General features: G+C 42.2%; 1 protein-coding gene across 1 annotated transcript in view; it reads right to left on the bottom strand.

The window, feature by feature from the left end:
- Window positions 1-19,122, bottom strand: part of EXOC4 (exocyst complex component 4) — a 754,902-nt gene that overhangs the window by 61,914 nt on the left and 673,866 nt on the right. Inside the window, exon 15 of the mRNA XM_047842944.1 lies at window positions 9,240-9,381. Within this exon, the coding sequence (XP_047698900.1) occupies window positions 9,240-9,381 (142 nt within the window). The remainder of the gene's footprint in view (window positions 1-9,239; window positions 9,382-19,122) is intronic.

Raw genomic sequence — 19,122 nt, 5'->3', positions numbered from 1 at the left:
ATATTACTATAGTGAAAATGAGAGGCAGAGGTCACAGAGCTCTAAAGAGCAGGCTTTGGAATGAGACTACTTTGGTTTCAACTCCCAATTCCAACATGTTCTAGCTGTGTGATTCTGGGCAAGTTACTTTCTCGGTTTCCTTGTCTAGATGATGCCCACACCTACCTCATAAGGTGCTCGGAGGAGCTGGTGAACATAAAGCATACAGCACAGGCCTGGCACAAAGCAAGTGCATAGTAAGTGTTGGCTATCATTGCTATTATCATATTTATTATTATTCATCTATTACTTAAGTAAAATGCCAAAATAAACTTATTTAAAAATAAAATTGTGCTCGGCCTTGGGAATGTGCGACATGATTTATGCCCTTAAACACTCCCTAGCCTAGTCGGGCAGACTGAGGAAAAAAAAAAAAAAAGAGAGAGAGACAGAGACCAAAAGAAGGCAGTGTCTCACTCAGAAGCACATGTATCCACGTGCCATGGAAACCTGCCATGGAGCGTCAGGAAAGGTTCACAACAGGAGGTGATACTTAAGTAAGAAAGATGATCTGAATGAGCTTGATAAAGGAGTGCATTCCTCTGTTGACATGGCCTGATCACTCTGACCATGCACAGTTCTTAGGGTCTTTTTGGTAGTTACTGGTAACTGCCAAAGAAGTCTGAGATGGGTCAAGACAGGCCACTCCATAACCTTTGTGTTAAGCTGTAACGAAAGCAGGTTTCAGTCCAAATAATTCTACCACACATATAGGCGTTTCTTAAAAAACCAAAAACAAAACCTTCCGTCCATTGGCAGGCACAGTTCGAACAGTCTTTCCTATAAGCTCAGTGAAGTCCTAATTATTGTTTTAGGTGCTCTGTCTGATCGTACCACGGGAGGTTCAGAGTCAAAATTCTGGTACCCTTATAGTCTGCATTAAGTAATAGGAAATACTCCTAAACAAATGGCTGCAAAAGCCTTGGGCCTTATCCGTAACGCTGGATCTTTAGGCTTGGCTTTCATCTTTCTTTTTTAAAGTAAGGTTTACTGAGAAATAATGTATCAACAGTAAAAAATCACCCTTTTTAGTGTATTTTGTAGTGTAGTTTTGACAAATCTACACAGTTGTACAATCGCCACTATGATCAAGTTACAGAACAACAGCATCACTCCTAGAATTCCCATGAGCCCCTCTGCAGTCAACCCCTACCCATACTCCAAGGCTCTGGCAACCACTGACCTATCTATGCTTCCTTCCTATAGTTCCGTCTTGTCCAGAGTGCCATATAAATGGAATCATAGAGTATGCAGCTTTCGGAGTTTGGCTTCTTGTGGTCAGCCTGAGGCATCTGTGATTTATCCACTTTATTGCTCATTCCTTGTTACTGCTGAGCACATCTCCACCGTATGGAGGTACCACAATTTAACCATTCGTCCGCTGACATCTGGACTGTTTCTACTCTGGGGTGATATCACAAAAAGCTGCTTCAGGTATGGGATTTTGGGTAAATGCAAATTTTAATTTCCAATGGGTAAGTACTAGAATCGCTGGGTCATGTAGATAAGTATATTTTAATTTTATAAGAAACTGCCAAACTGGGGTGCCTGGGTGGCTCAATCGGTTAAGCGTCCGACTTCGGCTCGGGTCATGACCTCACGGTCCGTGGGTTCGAGCCCCGCGTCGGGCTCTGTGCTGACAGCTCAGAGCCTGGAGCCTGTTTCACATCCTGTGTCTCCCTCTCTCTCTGCCCCTCCCCTGTTCATGCTCTGTCTCTCTCTGTCTCAAAAATAAATAAACGTTAAAAAAAAATTAACAAAAAAAAAAAGAAACTGCCAAACTATTTTCCAAAGGTGCTATGCCATTTCGCTTTCCTACCAGCAGCGTACAAGAGTTCCAGATGCTGAGCATCTGCACCAGCACCTACTGTCACCAGTTTTTAAAAAGATTTTAGCTTTACTGAGGTATAACTGATCTATAATACTGTGAGACGTTGTAAGTACACATCATGATTTGATATACACATTCCTTGTGGAAGGCTTTCCCCAGTCTGGTTAATGAACATGTCCATCACATATTTATTCTTTTTTTTTTTTTTTTTTTAACCATGAGAACATTTAAGTTCTACTTTTAGCATCTTAACAAATTTCAATTATACAGTACAGTGTCATCAACCATAGTCACCATGTTTTAAATTAGATTCTTGGGCCTTATTCAAACCTTATAGCTAAAAGTTTGTACCATCACCAACCTCTATTTCCCCCAATCCCAGACACAACTGTCCTATTCTGTTTCTATGACTTTGACTTTTTTTTTTTTCAATTCTGCATATAAGTGCCACCATGCAGTATTTGTCTTTGTCACACTTAGTTTGCTTTGCATAAAGCCTTCAGTGTTTGTTAGTTTAAAAAAAAATTAATAAAACACATTCTAATAGATGTGTACAGTGATATCTCATTGTGATTTTAAATTTTCAGTTTCCTAATGACTAATGATGTTGGGCATATTTTCATGTGTTTGTCTGCCATCCATATACCTTTGTGCTCATAATTCTTGCCCAACTTTTTTAATGGGTTGTTTTGGGTATTCTTTATATGTTCTGGATACAACTCCTTTATTAGATATGCATTTTACAAATATTTTATCTCACTCTTTGGCTTGTCTTTTCATTTTAGTGATGTCTTTTTAAGAATGGTTTTCGGGGCGCCTGGGTGGCTCAGTCGGTTAAGCGGCCGACTTCCGCTCAGGTCATGATCTCGTGGTCCGTGAGTTCGAGCCCTGTGTCGGGCTCTGTGCTGACAGCTCAGAGCCTGGAGCCTGTTTCAGATTCTGTGTCTCCCTCTCTCTGACCCTCCCCCGTTCATGCTCTGTCTCTCTCTGTCTCAAAAATAAACGTTAAAAAAAATTAAAAACAAAAAAAGAATGGTTTTCAATTTTGATGGACTTCAATTTATCATTTTTTTTCTTTTTGGATGGTGTTTTTCGGGTCCTATGTAATAAATCTTGGCCTAAACAAAGTCACAGAATTTCTCTCCCTATGTTTTCTTCTAGAAGTTTTATAGTTTTAGGTTTTATAATTTTGTATAGGATGTGATGTATTCTTATAACCTGCTCATGCAGGGGAATCTAAGTATCTTGACTATCAGTTCATTTTCATTATCAGTGGTGATCTAATAGCTGCATCAACTAATGACTAATTTCGCCAACAAAAATTTATACTGGCATTCATCTGCTAATTGGCAAGGTGTATAGTGTTAATCAAGTTACCAGTAACTGCACTGGTTGCAGTGCCCTCCGGAAGGTGACCTTTCTGATAGAATGAAAGTTGACCAATCTGGGGTGGGATTCATGACTAGGGAAATTGATGGCTACTGTGGTTGGCATTTAAACTGAGCAGCTCTTAGCTGAAAATGAGATCAAGCCATCAGTGCTAAGGTATTTTTACAGTAAATTACAGATGACATAACTCTAGCAAGGGAAGACTCTGGACAAAGGCATGAGGGTGTGAATGAAGGTTGGTTTTGAGGAATGATAAGTGGTTCCTTTTGGTATGCAGAGATCACATATGAAGACAGGGGCATGAGGTGAGCCTGGGGACATGGGTAGGTCATTCAGCTTTGGAGGCCATCTAAGGATTCTGGGTTTCATCTGAGAATGGCTTCTAGGGAGCCTTAGGAGGTGGGAGCCTTAGGATTTTAAGAGGTGGAATGATATAATCAGATACGAGCTTTGGCAAGATCACTCTAGCACAGTATAACGGGTGGGCTGATGGTGAAGAATGGGAGCAACTGAAAGGAGAGAGACTGCTTGGGACATTCTCCTGAATGGGAGGGGAGTGCTTCTAAGATCCTGAAGTGAGTGGCAGAAGAGAGAAGTAAGACGGCTTTAAGGTACGATCTTCCTCTCCCCCAGTGATTAGAGGTGAAAAAGAAAACAGTCGCTGGCCAATGTCAAATTCAAAAAGTGTTTTCTTTGGATTCTGGCATGTTGTTGCTGACCTTAACACGACCTTGGCATTAAGGTTTTCTGCAAATATTGCTGATTACACAGCAGGGTGGTTGATTTTCAGAAAGTGCACACTCAGGATCCCAACAGTGACAGGCGGTTGCTGTTGGACCCACTTAGAGCCCTCCTGATGGTGAGAGAAATCAGCCGATAAAAGGTGACATTCTTGGCATCTTGGGCTCAAATGGCAACTTAATTTTCTTCTTCTAAAGTTCAAATAGGAAAAAAAAAACACCACCTCAACAATTTTAAATGGTCTCACCATGTCTTTCATTTCTTGGGGGTGTCATTTGCCTTAGGCTTCAAACTGTGGAAAGGGGCTGATTATTGGTTAAATGTGACCGAAAATGACGCAGGTAAAATGTCAAATGCTCTTTGGACGGGTCCTTAAATGCAGAACCTACTGGATTTGAGAACACTTTCTGGCTTGAACTTTAACATGTTACAGAAAAATACGGGCTATGGATATAAAAAAAAAAATTTGGTGAAAAAGACACACTTGGGCGTTTGAAATTGTTCTGGACTTCTCGCTAGCATTTTCCATACTTTTTTTTCCCTGTTAATTTCTGTGGTGCTATCTTATTTCAGTGGCTTCTGGGGTAAAAGTACCAGAGACAGCACCTAACCAGGCACTTCTTCATTGCACCAGCTCCTGAGTGACAGGGCCTGAGTTCTAATTCTCTTGTATGGCAGGATGGGAACAAAACAAACACTAGCAGATTCTGGTGACAAGGGTGATGCTGGCCATGCATCTCTGTACTTCTTAGACAGCATATGGCGAAAACAGAGTCTCCAAACCCATTCATTTTCTTGAAAGGGCAACAGGTTTTGGTTGGAGAAATAGCACGTGTTTTATCGAGGCTTGATTTCAAACCAGCTAATTCGCAAGAAGCACTCAGGTTTTTATTGAGCACCTATTATGTAGCAGGACTGTTCCAGGTTCTGGGGCCACAGGAATGAACAAGGCACACCTGATTCCTGCCTTCTGGGAGCCGAGAGTCTCTTCCACGGTCACGCGCTGTGGATATCCAGAGCGCTCAGCAGTCTCCTTATTTCAGCATTATTATAGGACCGTGTACGGATCCTATACGTACGGCCTATTGATATAGTGTCATCAACCGTATAAACAGATGCACACAAAAATGCACGTTCCTGTGACAAGGAATGAATGAAGTGTGTCCACATTCATTGTCTGAGCCATCCATGGAGCTTTCTGCCTAGTGTCATCTACCATACTTTCAAAGGGACAAAGACAATATGGAGCACATTCATAAGAAAGCAACCTGAATGCTGAAACCATGTTATAAGATCAAGGAGTTTAACTTTGAGAAAATAAACATGTTTAGTGTTCTGAGTGAAAGTCAAGGAAAGAGAATTCTGCATCCAGGACTCTAAAACTCGGTCCTTTTTGTTCTTCATGCTTACAATGACCTTTTTCTGTTTTTAAACGAATGTTGAAGGAGACAGAGCAATGGGTAGTTTCTTGTAGAGTTAACAAATAATGACTAAAATATGTTCAGCATTAAGAATAGTACTGTCATGATGTACCAAAATAAAAAGGACAGACTAGAGGTTGAGGATTTAAAAGACTTCCTCAAATGTGTTGAAAATCTCCCACTTGGAATTAACTATAGGACAAGCAGCTAATTCTGAATGTGGAAGACACTGTGCTCCCAACACAATCACTAGCATAAATTCCGGGAGCTGTGATAGTAATTAATTTGATGTTCCCTTGCTTTTCTGTGCAACCCGGGTAACAGAGGCATAAGAATGTTACTGTTTTTTGTTTTGGTTTTTGTTTTGTCTATTGCATTTATCTATTCGTAGAAACCACCCGATTTATTTCACTGTCAGCCTGTAAATAAATAGAAAACAAATCTACAAACTATCGTAAAACAAGTCAGAAAACGCAGAGGAAGAGCCTTTCTTTCTGGACAGCTGCATGTGAGAAACAGAATCGGAAATAATGCTGGGTAAAACATTTCAAATCTGCAATGCTTCTTCTCTTACTCCACTCACAAGGTGCTCATAAGCAATTAAGAAGTAACTCACTGGACAAGATAATGAAGAATGAAAAAAGCAGGAGGCATACAAAAGAAATGATATCCACAATACATTATCAATTTGGCTTTGCCTGAGCACACCTGAAGATATCCAAGTTCTTCTTTTTTTAATGTTTATTTATTTTTGAGAGAGAGAGAGAGAGAGACAGAGCGTGAGTGGGGGAGGAGCAGAGAAAGAGGGAGATGTGGGGGAGGAGCAGAGAGAGAGGGAGACACAGAATCCGAAGCAGGCTCCAGGCTCCAAGCTGTCAGCACAGAGCCTGATGCAGGGCTCGAACCCACGAACCGTGAGATCATGACCTGACTCGAAGTTGGACGCTTAACCAACTGAGCCACCCAGCACCCTAAAGGTATCCAAGTTCTAACTGGAGTCCAAACATGTGAACCAAAATCCTATTTATATATATATTTTTAACATTTATTCATATTTGAGAGTGAGAGAGACAGAGCATGAGTGAGGGAGGGACAGAGAGAGGGAGTCACAGAATCTGAAGCAGGCTCCAGGCTCCGAGCTGTCAGCACAGGGCCCGACGCAGGGCTTGAACTCACGGACCGCGAGATCATGACCTGAGCTGAAGTCGGACGCCCAACCGACTGAGCCACCCGGGCGCCCCCTCCCCCCGTTTTTTTAAAAAACATTTATTCATTTTTGAGAGTGAGAGAGGCAGAGCATGAGCGAGGGAGGGACAGACAGAGGGAGTCTATTTACATTTTTAAAAGCTTAATATAGTAAAGACTCCAAACGAGAAAGCAAAATACTCCATAAACTTTAATAATGTCTCATGGTAATATAGAAGAAAATGTATCACCCTTTCTGATGTAATGTATATAGTTTCTGATCTTGAGTTTTCTGATCCTGAAGTCCCAAAAGTCTCTATCCAACTATCTGACATTGCTACCTAGAGGTCTAGGAAGCATCTCAAACTGAACGTTTCCAAGACGGAAGTCTTGGCTTCCACCCCTCTCTCAACCTGTCTCCCCCCTTCAGACTTTCTCACCTCAGTTAGTTAATGGCCCTGGCATCCACATAATTACTCTCACCCCAAAGCTGGTGGTTTTCCTTGAGTCCCCTCTTTCACTGCCACCAGCCCCTGCGCCCGACCCAGTTGATCAACACATTTCATCAGCTCTACCTTTGGGATATATCTCAAACCAACCCTTGGCACACCTCCACCTGTTACTCTGGTGCTCGTAACTGGTCTCAATGGTCGCTATGCTTCCATTCATATTTCTTCCTATCATCCCTTTTCCAAACAACAGTTAAGGTGCTCTTTTAAAAACGTAAATGCGGGGGGAGGGCGCCTTGGTGGCTCAGTCGGTTGAGAGTCTGATTCTTGGTTTTGGCTCAGGCCATGATCTCATGGTTTGTGAGTTCGAGTCCCACGTTGGGCTCCACAGCTGGCAGCCCAGAACCTGCTTGGGATTCTCTCTCTGCCTCTCTCTCTGCCTCTTCCCTGCTCATACTGTTGCTGTCTCTCTCAAAATAAATAAATAAAGACTTTAAAAAAGGTAAATGGATGAAAGAGTGAATGAATGAATGAAGTTCTGTCCCTTGTCTACAACCCTTCTATGACTTCTTAATGCACTTAAAATAAAATCTGAACTATTTACTTGGTCTGAGGGTCGCTATCATGTGCCAGGCTTGGTGACCACACATGGTCAGGCTCCAGCCCGCCTCTTTATGTATCCCTTCCACTCCTCCCACCTCCTTGGTCATAGGGCTATGGTCTTACTGGACCCCTCTCCGTTCCTCAGCACTGCCAAGCTCGATTTTCTCAGGACCTTGGAGTGCTGCCCTCTTTGTCTGAAATTCTTTTCTCCTGGGGCTTTGTACAGATGGCTCCTTCTTGTTATCCTGTCAATTTTCTCTGACCACACTATTAAAAAACAAAAAAACAAAAAAGCCAGTCCCCCTTTGTCGTCAAACCCAGCTACTCTCTGCACTGTCCAGTATAGTATGACAGCACTAGCCACGTGTGGCTATCAAGCACTTGAAATGTGACCAGTCTGAATGTCAAGGTGCTGTAAGTGTAAAATATGCACATTCAAAAGGCTTAGTACACAAAAAGGCAAAATAGCTCATCAATAATTTTCAGGTTAGTTACATGCTGAAATGATAATATTTGTGATACACTGGTTTAGATAAAATAGATTATAATTTATGTCTCTCTCTACTATTTCAAATGTGACTATTAGAAAATTTTAATTATCTATGTGGTTTGAACATATAGCTCACTTTACATTTTTGTTGGCTAGCATTGCTTGATTCCATTATGCTATTTTATTTTGTTTGTTGCACTTTTCAGAAATTATCTTTTTTGTTCACTCATTGGCCATATTCCCCCCTTACAATGTAGCTCCATGAGAGCAGGAACCTTGAGTGTTTTTTTCATTGCCGTATCCCAATTTCTAGACACTGCCCTGCACAAAGAGGGCACTCGGTAAATGTTTACTGAATGAGCAAACGATTGAAAACTTCCCAGTCTTTTCTTTCTACCATTTCCATAGTTGTGATAAGAGAGGCCAGCAAACCTAAGAATGTTCTACACTGCAGGGGAAGGAAAGAGTCCAAGAATATGGGGTGCCATATTCAAAGATGTTTGAAACTTTTCTCCTCAGTTATTATCTAACATAACCTCCTCCTGGGCTTTAAGGTCTTGTAGGAGGGGCCCATGGTTCTTGCATCCATATACTTCCTTACTGATTAGCAGAGTATGTCGGTAAAAATATCAGTGACAATAAAGTCACCATAATCGCAGAACTACCACACTTGAGCCTTTATTTTGTGGCCGGCATTGTACTTATTATTTATTATTTCATTTATAAAGTCTCTAAGTGAGGAATTATTGTTGTATTTTTAAGATGAGAAAACAGGACCAGTAAAGGTCATTAACTGACTTAAGATGGACTAGTTAGCTGGTAGGGACATTCAAATCCACATCATGCTGATGTCACAAGCCATGCAAACACTGAATCACCACGCTGATGATACAGCACATGCTGAAAAACTTTTACCGTGACTGATTAACACTAAAAATCACGTTCAGTGTAAAAAAAAAAAAAAAAAAAAAAAAAGGACAGCATCAAAACTCAGAATCAAAAGTTGTGGTGACACTCCCCAGAAAGCAGCAAGCGATTTATGACCCACTGTGCATTCAAAGAGCAAAGCCCCGGGCTTGGCTGTGTCGTACCTGACTTCCAGATGTAGGACCAGCAAGCAGCGGTCAGCCATATCCTGGAAAGATCTGGCAAGTTCGCTCAGAGTCTGCATGATCTGCTCCGACACTGGGGGAAGATCCATGTTTACGTGGCTCTCTTGAGCAGGAGACAGCACTGAAAGAAGGGGGAGAAAACACCAGTCACTGCGCTAGGTGCCCACAGATTTGTTTGAAGCGACGCACTATTTTGTTGTTCATCGTGTTTTGACCAATTTGGCTAATGTCAGTGTTGGCAGCATGAGACGTCCAAGACATGACAGCCTACCTCTGTGCTCGATTCAACACCAATCGTCTGCAATCAACTCACAGAATTATAGAACAGAAACTCAGAGCTGGAAGTGACTTTAATCGTCATGTGGCCCAACCATGTGGTCTCTGCTTGTGTCCCTTGTACATCTTCAAGTGGCTATTGCGCTTCCGGTTGTATTACTCACACAAATGTTTACGAAAGAAAATTCGATACCTTTTAAGGCAGCCTACTTCATCTCTGAAGGATTTGACCATCGATATCTAGCCGTTATCTGTTGCCGTTAATTTCTTTTTTTAAAGTTTGTTTATTTTGAGAGAGAGAGAGAGAGAGAGACAGCACGCACATGCACACATGTGTACGCAAGCGAGTGAAAGAGAGAGTGGGAGAGACAGAGAATCCCAAGCAGGCTCTGTGCTGTCAGCCGTCAGTGCAGAGCCTGACGTGGGGCTTGAAGTCACGATGCTGAGATCGTGACGTGAGCTGAAACCAAGAGTCGGATGCTTAACCAGCTGAGCCACCCAGGCGCCCCTGTTGCCATTCAATTCTAATCACTGGCTCTGATCCTACCAACTTTGCAATCATTGCCCTGTATGCTCGTACTTCAAGTATTGAAGATATCCCCTCTTTTGGCTTCCCTGAAGTCTTCCCCTTCCCAGGCTAACTGTCCCCAGTTTTTCAGGTATTCCTCAAATAACCAGATTGAATTATTTTATAATTCTCATAATTTGCTAACAAAAACATTCTGTCCCTTGAAATGTGTAGTAAATACTACAGTAGGTCTGACCTTCCTAGAGAGAATGATCAGCCCCCCTGTTCTGGATGCTATGCTGCTTGCACGTAAGCCCGATATCTTCTTGCGGGGGGGGGGGGGGGGGGGGTTAGGCAGAGCACGCTGTATTCTACTTTAACTTGTACAGAGCTTATAATCAGTTAAAAGCCCCAAAAGGTCTTTGTGGAAAATCTGAGAAAGCTACCTTCTGTATCCCTATCAAGTAATTGACAAAATTTAACAGCAAAAGTGTGAACCACATTTGTGTCTAGACTTCTGCTGCATATCCCGTTACCCACAGTTTCTCAAAGATCACCAGCAATTAACTTGGCAATTTCATTGAGGAGTTCTTAGTTCTCTAGAGTTTCCAAGACTGGCTTTGAATCCTGTCTCCACTACTTACTTATTATGAGACTGAGAGCTAAATCCTTAAATTATGTCTGCCTCAGGTTCTCGCTGTCAAATGGAGATAATAGTACCTATGACATGGGGTTTTGGGGGGGCATTAAATGGGCCATTGTAGGTAAGACACATAGAAGAACAGCATGTCAATCTCCCTTAAAATTATACAAATAACAAGCAATTATCATTATTCATTGGCATGTGACTTGTCCAGGTTAAGAGTCTTAAGCTTAATTATAGCAACAAGGTACTTAAAAGGTAATCCCATCTTGAAATTCCGTTACTGGTATTTTTTTCTTTTCCATCTGAAAATTCTTCTCTCTGTCAGAGGACGCAGTATCTTTTGGAAGAAAGGCTGCTGGGATCTAGGGCACGTAAGATTTGGCAAAGCATCACTGACTAACTCAGGAGGGGTTTGCCTCACAGGGTAGAGAGTCACATCTGACTATAGCGGTGTCTGCAGTCACAGCCTTTCACAGCTGCATCTGTTTCTGGACTTTGCTAAGCCCAGAGAGGGACCCAGAGAGACAGTCCAGCTTCATAAGGCCAAGATCTCCTCTGGAGAACCAGACTTTAATAAGTTATCATGGCAAAGATTAAACAAAAAAACAAACAAACAAATTCAGGCCAAGGGATCTGATCTGTAAGGAAGAAGGAAATGCAGTGAAATAGTCTTCGCATTACTGCCAGCCCTGGCATCGTTCAAGATGCTCACCACCTCGATCTGTAGCAATGGACACGTGGCATGGTGCCGCCTCTCTCAGGTTAACACTGCTCATGCTGTACGACTGCGAGGTGAGATCACTGCCTTCATAATGTTTTCATTTGGCAGGCTGGATGAAAGTGACTACGAGTAACACTTTTCTAATACTTCAGAGCATGTTAGGGCTTTTGAGTCCCTGGACTCCACTGCCGAATGACGGTCAGTTACTGTGGTTTGAGAGCTCTTTAAGTGCCAACGATAAGGTGCAGAAATCAGACCCCGAAGAAATCAGACGCCCGGCTTGAGGTCCAGAGTTATACCGATCTCCTAAACTCCATCAAAGGCATTCTAGACAAATTCCACCAAGGAAGTTAAATTAAAAAAAGAATCCAAGTAGAGTAAGTTAATGGAAGAGAAACAGTCCAGATAAAACTTGGAATGAGTGAGGTAAAAAGGAGTTTAAAAAAGCAGCGCATTGTACATTTCACTTGACTGTAATCTACAACGAAAACATAACATTTTAGTAAAGGAGCATGAAAAATCACAGCCCAGAGTTCTACTGAAAAGCTGGCCTCTGAATTCCTGAGGGCTCACTGAAATTTGCAAAGTTTTCTTAACAGGAAGGAATAGACTGAGGCAAAAACTGCTGAGCACGGCAAACAAATACCACACAAAACAAGGAACTCTCTCTTAAATGTCCAGTGGAAATCTACAAACAAGCAGTGCTGACGGAATTGGCTTGGGATACAGTCAAGATAGAAGGCTACTGGACACACACAAACGGACACATCCTCTTAGAGGCTATGTGGTTATAGATCTTGGGGATTGTTCTTCGTATCAGCAAAGCCCACATATACTAGACTTTAAAAATGTTAGTGCTTGCTCATTTAATTAAAATACACACTTCGAGCTGTTTTGCTAATACTAGGGAGGGGTCGCATCAGATCATTCGTCATATTCCATTCCTCTTACAACCATTGTATAAAAGCAGGCATCTTTGAGACTCCTAGCTAACTAATTGTGGCAATGTAACTGTGGCTTTCTGTACTCAATTGATTGGTCTATATGAGGATGCTGACACTTGCTCTCTAGGGCAGACACTGCTTGGTTAGGTGAACCGACACCTATTTCCAATTCTCCCCTGCTCACTCTGCAAGAGACTCCAGAAACCTAAATGCTTGCATTCCGAGCCTTGCTTGTAGCCAGAGGAGGCCATGTGTCACCATTTGCCCAACGACCTTCAAACAGATTCTTCAGTGGCAGCTTGATCTAATCCTGGACCAATTCTGTAACCCATCTTTTGATGGGGAAACAAAAGTACGGGTCGTTGCCGCAAAAAAACTTCTGGATCTTCATCTCAAGAACACCTTCCATGCCCCTTGTCCTTCCTCTGCCAGTGCTTGGTTTGGCTCTTTCCTGTTCTCGGCAGCCTTCCCAAATTTGTGCTGCTGCTTTGTCCTTCCTATTCTCTCCACACCCCTCTCTTAAGGACCTCAGATTCTCATTAAGACTTCAAAGGAATCGTCAACACGTGCTTTCTCTGTGGTCTTGCCTCTTGTATTAACTTTTCCTTGTGTCATAATCCTTTTGCCTTCACCACATTATTACATCGTTATTCGGATGATATCCTAATTGCCAAGTCCAATGGGTGCTTTTCAGTCCTAATTTCAGAAAGGTTCTCTGCTACGTTCAATTTTTCTTAAATTTCTGTTCTCTTTTGGCTTAGATGGCACCCTACACCCCTGGATGTACTTTTACGTCTCTGACATTGTTTTCATTGTCTCCTTCCCTGGATCCTCTCCCTGTAGCCCACCCACGAGTGCTGGTGTTCCCAGGCCTTTTTTCTCTATTCATTTCCCTTACTTGTCATTCTGTATGTTCTCTCTGAGTGAGCTCATCCATTTTCATAGTTTTTGCTATTACCTAGGGACTGGTGACTCCTAAACTTCATGTGATCAAGTGTGTGCAGGCTAGCTTTACCTGTGTACATCCCACGGGCATCTCAAATGCAATGTGTCCAAAACTAAGCTCATTATCTATCTTTGGCATCTACTCTTTACCCTGAATTCCCTTTCCATCAGGGATGTGGCGATCTAGGAATCTCAGCTGCAAACCTGAGAGTGATTTTTGAGCCTCTCCTTTCCCTCACTCTCCTCGGCAAAGGCTAATTTCTGCAAATTCCATTTCCTGTCTCTTAACAGCTTTAAAAAAAATTTTTTTTTAATGTTTATTTTCGAGAGACAGAGAGAGATAGAGCGTGAGCAGGGGAGGGGCAGAGAGAGAGGGAGGGAGACACAGAATCCGAAGCAGGCTCCAGGCTCTGAGCTGTCAGCACAGACCCTGATGTGGGGCTCGAACTCATGAGCCATGAGATCGTGACCCGAGCCAAAGTTGGACGCTTAACTGACCGAGCCACCCAGGTGCCCCTGTCTCTTAATATCTTTTGTCTTTTCTGGATCTGCTGTGATTTTCTTGGTTTAGCCCTCACCTCTTCCATGAACTACCACAATAGTAGGCCTCATGCCTGGCCTCTACCTTAATTCAACCCTCCATATTTAGCTCGCTAAATATGAGTTAGAGAAGTAGAGTTATTTATCTAAAACACAAATTAGACTTTGTCACCTTCTTGTAAAAATAACATCAGTGTTTCCCATTGCTGATATGTTGAAGTCCAAGCTCCTTAAACAACTAGGCTTTCCTTGGTTTTTGGTTTCTGTCCAACACTTTAGTTTTTCTCCATCTTTCACCATTTTCTCCTTCCTTGCCAATTTATCTCCCTTCCTTCCCATCCTGGCCCTTTAATCTGACATCTTTTGAAAGCAAGTTCCCAAAACATATCTTCCTGTTTTAAGGATTCTATACCTTCCATGGCTCTTAATCCCCTTTCTAAACTATTCGTGCTTTCTGGCTCAGGAAGTGTTTCCTGACTCTCCAGGCAGGGTCACTGGCTCCTCTGGGGGTTTTCTTTCCACATAATTCTATTACAGTAGTTATCATATTCCACTGGCATTATCTGTTTATCAGTATGTCCCCCTAGCAGATCATTAACTCCTTCAGGGCAGAGATTATCTATATATCTATATCTATCTATATCTGCTGGAGGCATGGCAGGAGCTCAATCAATGCTTTTTTAATTAAACAGAACAAGTGATTTAATTGACCAACGTGACAGGACAAAGAATTCACATAATAACAGACTGATAAAAATCAGGAAAGAGAAGGCAGAGCTTGCCACTTACAATTATAACTTCTTCCTTAGTTTCTTGAGTATATTTTGGGGGCTGAGTGGGGATATGGAAATAGCTCATTATAACTGGTGTCCTGGGCTATTCAGGAATCTTGCAGAAGCACAGGCTAAAGGCTTTCTGGTCAATTCCTACCGCCCAAGCACTCTCCTTATAAATTGTGTTGCCGTTAGAAGTCACTTTAATTCCACCTAGTGGCAGCCAAGACTTGGGGGTCCTCTCTTTTTGACTGACTTAAAGTCCCCGGCATATCAAATAACCAGCATCTTTCAAGGAAAGCCAACATGCTGTCATGGAGGGGCAATCAGCCTAGGACATTAGGATGTCTCAAGTGGTTCCACATCCTAATATTAACCAGACTGAAATGTGTTTAAGTCTTAAAATTAGTCAAAATTGGACTCATTCAGACCCAGAAGAGCATCTGTTTTCAAGGATGCAGCTGCTCCACTTTCAATGGCAACTTACTGTGACTTCTTTAATTGATTCATGTGAGGATGTCCTTGTGCATCTGCAATATTATCTAAAATTGCCACAATATTAGCTTAGACCGGTATCAGCTGTCGCGAAAGTGATAAATTGAAAAGGGAAAGATGGTTATCATGGCAGGAAAAGAAAGGTTAACTCTGTGAATTCCAGCTTTTCAGAAGATGGTTAAAAGACAATGAAGAATGATCCCATGAGATCTAATGGCTGGAAAACATTTTAGAAGATCAAATTTTGGTACAATCGTTATTTCTGACTCCCCTTGCTATTTGTATGGCAAAATGACAGACACCACAGAATGACGTCTGCTTGAACCCAGAATAAATTTACTTAATTTCTAATCTTCAGTTTCCCTGTTTAGAAAACTGTGGTAATAGCATCTTCCTCCCTCCCAGAGCAATGGGTTATTAGGTTCTGTAAATAATTTTGAGATCCTTTGATGTTGTTACCTGGCTGACATTTTTAAAAAATAAAAAATAGGACTGCTGATTAGGGCTGTGACATTAAGGACTGATGAGGCTCATGGAGTCAACGGGGGCTGTGACAGGAGACCCTCCACCTAACTCTCCCCTCTCCTTAAATGCCTGAGGGATGTGCTACTGTGGAGCCCAACCCTGGGGTAGGATTTAAAGGCGTCAGACACTATGACGTTGTGGTTCCAAGCTGGACCGTCAATGACAATGGGAGCTAGCTCTGTCCTCAGTCTTCTCAATTTTTCTGTGCCACCATCCCTACTTTTTATTCATTCCCTTGAATTATTTGCAAGCCTATACAAGCTAACCGTCTCCCTACCCCCGTGTTTTGTACACAGTAGTCACTTTATAAGTGTTTGTTAAGTACGTCACTTATGTGTTTGTGAAACCTACTGGCTTCTGCAAGCATAGGTGATCTTCGCGAACTGAAGGATCCACCGTCTTATTCGCGTCTAATTTGAATCTTCTCAGGACAGCGATGTCCTTTCTTTATCTGCCAATTACTCCAAACTAACGTTTCATGGTGACTCTTTTTCATCATTCATTCTTTTTCCTGAAACACATTTTTAACCCCTCGCTATTCTTTGCCAGTCCTAGCTGTTGCCACTGTGATCAAATAATTTATTTTGTCACTCCTTGCCACCCACTGAACGATCCAGAACCTGGTTTGAAGTTCTTTTGCTACATTTTTGTACAAGAACAGGCCTTATCTAAGAATCATGTTTGGTAGGTTCTCTTCATTTTGCTTCCTATTTCAAGAGCAATGGTTCTTTTTAAATAATAAGTAGTTCTTTTCGGTCCAGATTTCCCTGGAAGATTTGGGTGTGAACAAATAAAGTCAGTTGATTTTAAAAACCAAAATGTTGACTCGGATTGTTCCTTGGCCTATACAATTCCAATGGCAAGGGACAGCGATGTATACGTTATTCAGATTAGACCACGTACATGCATCCATGTGTATAACCAACTCTGGAAATACAGCCTACTCTGTGAGATGTAATGAATTCTTTTACAGCTAATAGCTATGCGGCACGAATGCCAACCCTTTTCACCGCTGCTTCCAGAAGGAAGCTCTCTTTTGTCTACTCTTACAGGGGAAGAAGGACGAATGGAAGCAATTTTTTCCCCCCTCAAGTTGGGGTGGGAAAAAAATGGAAGGAATGCATTACCAGGAAGGGAAAAAGAGATCAAGAACGGAGGAACTAGGGTACAAAGTGATTGGGTCCTATTTATATTTGCTTTTTCTAGGGTCTAATCACCTAATTGAGAATGTTGATGGTTAAAAAAAAATGTTTCAAGTGGGTACAGGAGGCGAAGACCTACTTTCCGTTCCGTGCTACTGTTATTTAAATGATGATGTGTGACACCTTTTCTCCTGTTGGTCATAGACTTATGGACAACGTAACTTCGTGTTCTTTGGAACATCCTTCTGTCACCCCTCTCTTTCCCCTCTGAAATGTCTTATGTTACCCTAACTGGAGGCAGTAATGCTTTGGGGAACAAAAGGCATGCTTGTCCTACTTATCACCCAGCCTAACGACACAGATGTTCAGTAACATTTATGTAAGAATGCGTTATTATAAGGCAAAAATAAAATAAAACAAAGCCCAAAGAGCAAACTTTCATAAAGAGCTCAGGTTTTTTTTGCTTTTTTTTTTATTATACGAAATTTATTGTCAAATTAGTTTCCATACAACACCCAGTGAAGAGCTCAGTTTTAAGGATGCTGCTTGAGAGTAATTTTCATCTCTATGAAACCATACTCTTTTGTCCTGCTTCCCAGAGGGACAGAATTTATCCTCTCACTTTTTATTACCCCTAGAACAACAGCTGTTAACCACTGTCAGCCTCACTTTCCTCATGTGTCTCCTCAGAGAGTTGTTGGGACGGCCAAATGCAGAATGTGGCCCCTCGCACAGCACCTGCCACAAAGTTAGGGACCATGCTTTGAACTCCAGTAACACGATGCCTCCTTCTTCTTCTTCTGGCCTTCAGCACTGCTCACCTCACGCTGTATTTGCCTAGAGAGAGAGAGTCCCTGGTAGCTGGTGAGGTCTGTGAGAACAGAAGCAGTAACTTCCTTCTCCTGGCATCTCTCACAGACCATGGCTCTTCCTTAAACTGGGCAACAATGCCTGTTGAATGGAATCTTCACGCTAAGGACAAATCAAAGAATTTCATATCTTTTTCTTTTCATTGAATCTCCACAATGCCTTTCAACCTAACGTTAAAGCTTATTAGCTTGGCACATTATTCCGTTTCAGGCTCGGAGTGAAACTGAAGAATTATTCCAAATATTGACCTATGGAGGGAAAACAAGGGCGATTCGTATAGGGCTCATTGCAAAGGGCGAAACAAAAATGAGAACCAAGATAAAAAAAGGACAGTTGTTCTCTTAGGCTACCACAGGATAAGAGGCCGATTCTGAGCCAACAGGTTTAAGCCACACACTGCAGTTCTGTAGAGGGAAGATCACATCTTCTGCTACTCACAAAACGGCGCTTGATGGTAACAGGCCTGAGCAAGCCCCAGGTCATCCAAGGCCATTAGCTGGAGACTCCTCCTTCTATACAAGGCAAACCAGCACAGACACACTGGTTTTTACGCCTTGTGAGTGACAGTACAGACCTCAGTCCCCTTCGGTCCTGGGGGGGGAAACATGAAGATTGATTTTTCCTTTATTCCAAATAATCCTCCCTGAGGCCTGGTAAAAACCTAATCATCGACTCAAAAGGCGTGTGGTGTGGCCAATTCAGCTCCTGCCGGATATGAAAGAGAAATGGAGGAAAAGCTAATGAACAGCTCCCGTCCTTGCTGCTGAAAGGCACTATTGTGGGACTCTATTAGATTTCCGCGGACTTTGTGAGCCTTTTGTATTTTGTAAAACCCTGCATCAAAAAGCATCTTGAGGTGTTAACAAATACTTAGGCAGATATTTTACGTGAATAAGCAACCCAGATGTAAGTTTCAAGAGAATTTCAGAGGCCAAAATATTATGTGGCAAAGAGATAACATTTAGTCATGTCTCAATGGGATCCTTCCGGCTTTAGCACTTGTAAATCTTCCAAAGAGCCTTTGGAGATGGCTTGTTCACAGCGTAAATCAGAAACATGAGGTCCATCTACAGATAGTGAAACCAAACCACACAGAAAGCAAGCACGCTGCCCGAGACGACACTGGTAAGCAGGGGCCACAGATGAAGACAGAGATGAAGGGGTTAAAGGGAACATCCTGCACTGGGTCTCTCTTGCACTGGACTTCTCCCAGGGGCCTTTTCTTCAGGACTTTCCTATTCAGGCAGCTACATACATCATCCATACATTTGGACTGGAGTTGAAAAGTAATCATTATCTTCTTGACCTACAGCAGATAAAACTTCGCTTTTATCTCTGTATCCCGGTAAAAGGAGGGTCAGGTACCTACCTCACAGGAGTCTGATGATTAGATGAGAAAATATAGGGGCACCTGGGTGGCTCAGTCGGTTAAGCGTCTGACTTCGGCTCAGGTCATGATCTCACGGTTTGTGAGTTT

This window comes from Prionailurus viverrinus, chromosome A2, assembly GCF_022837055.1.
Source record: "Prionailurus viverrinus isolate Anna chromosome A2, UM_Priviv_1.0, whole genome shotgun sequence".
Classification (NCBI taxonomy): Eukaryota; Metazoa; Chordata; class Mammalia; order Carnivora; family Felidae; genus Prionailurus; species Prionailurus viverrinus.
The sequence above is the reverse complement of the archived record's forward strand: the minus strand, read 5'-3'. Positions and strand labels throughout refer to the sequence as shown.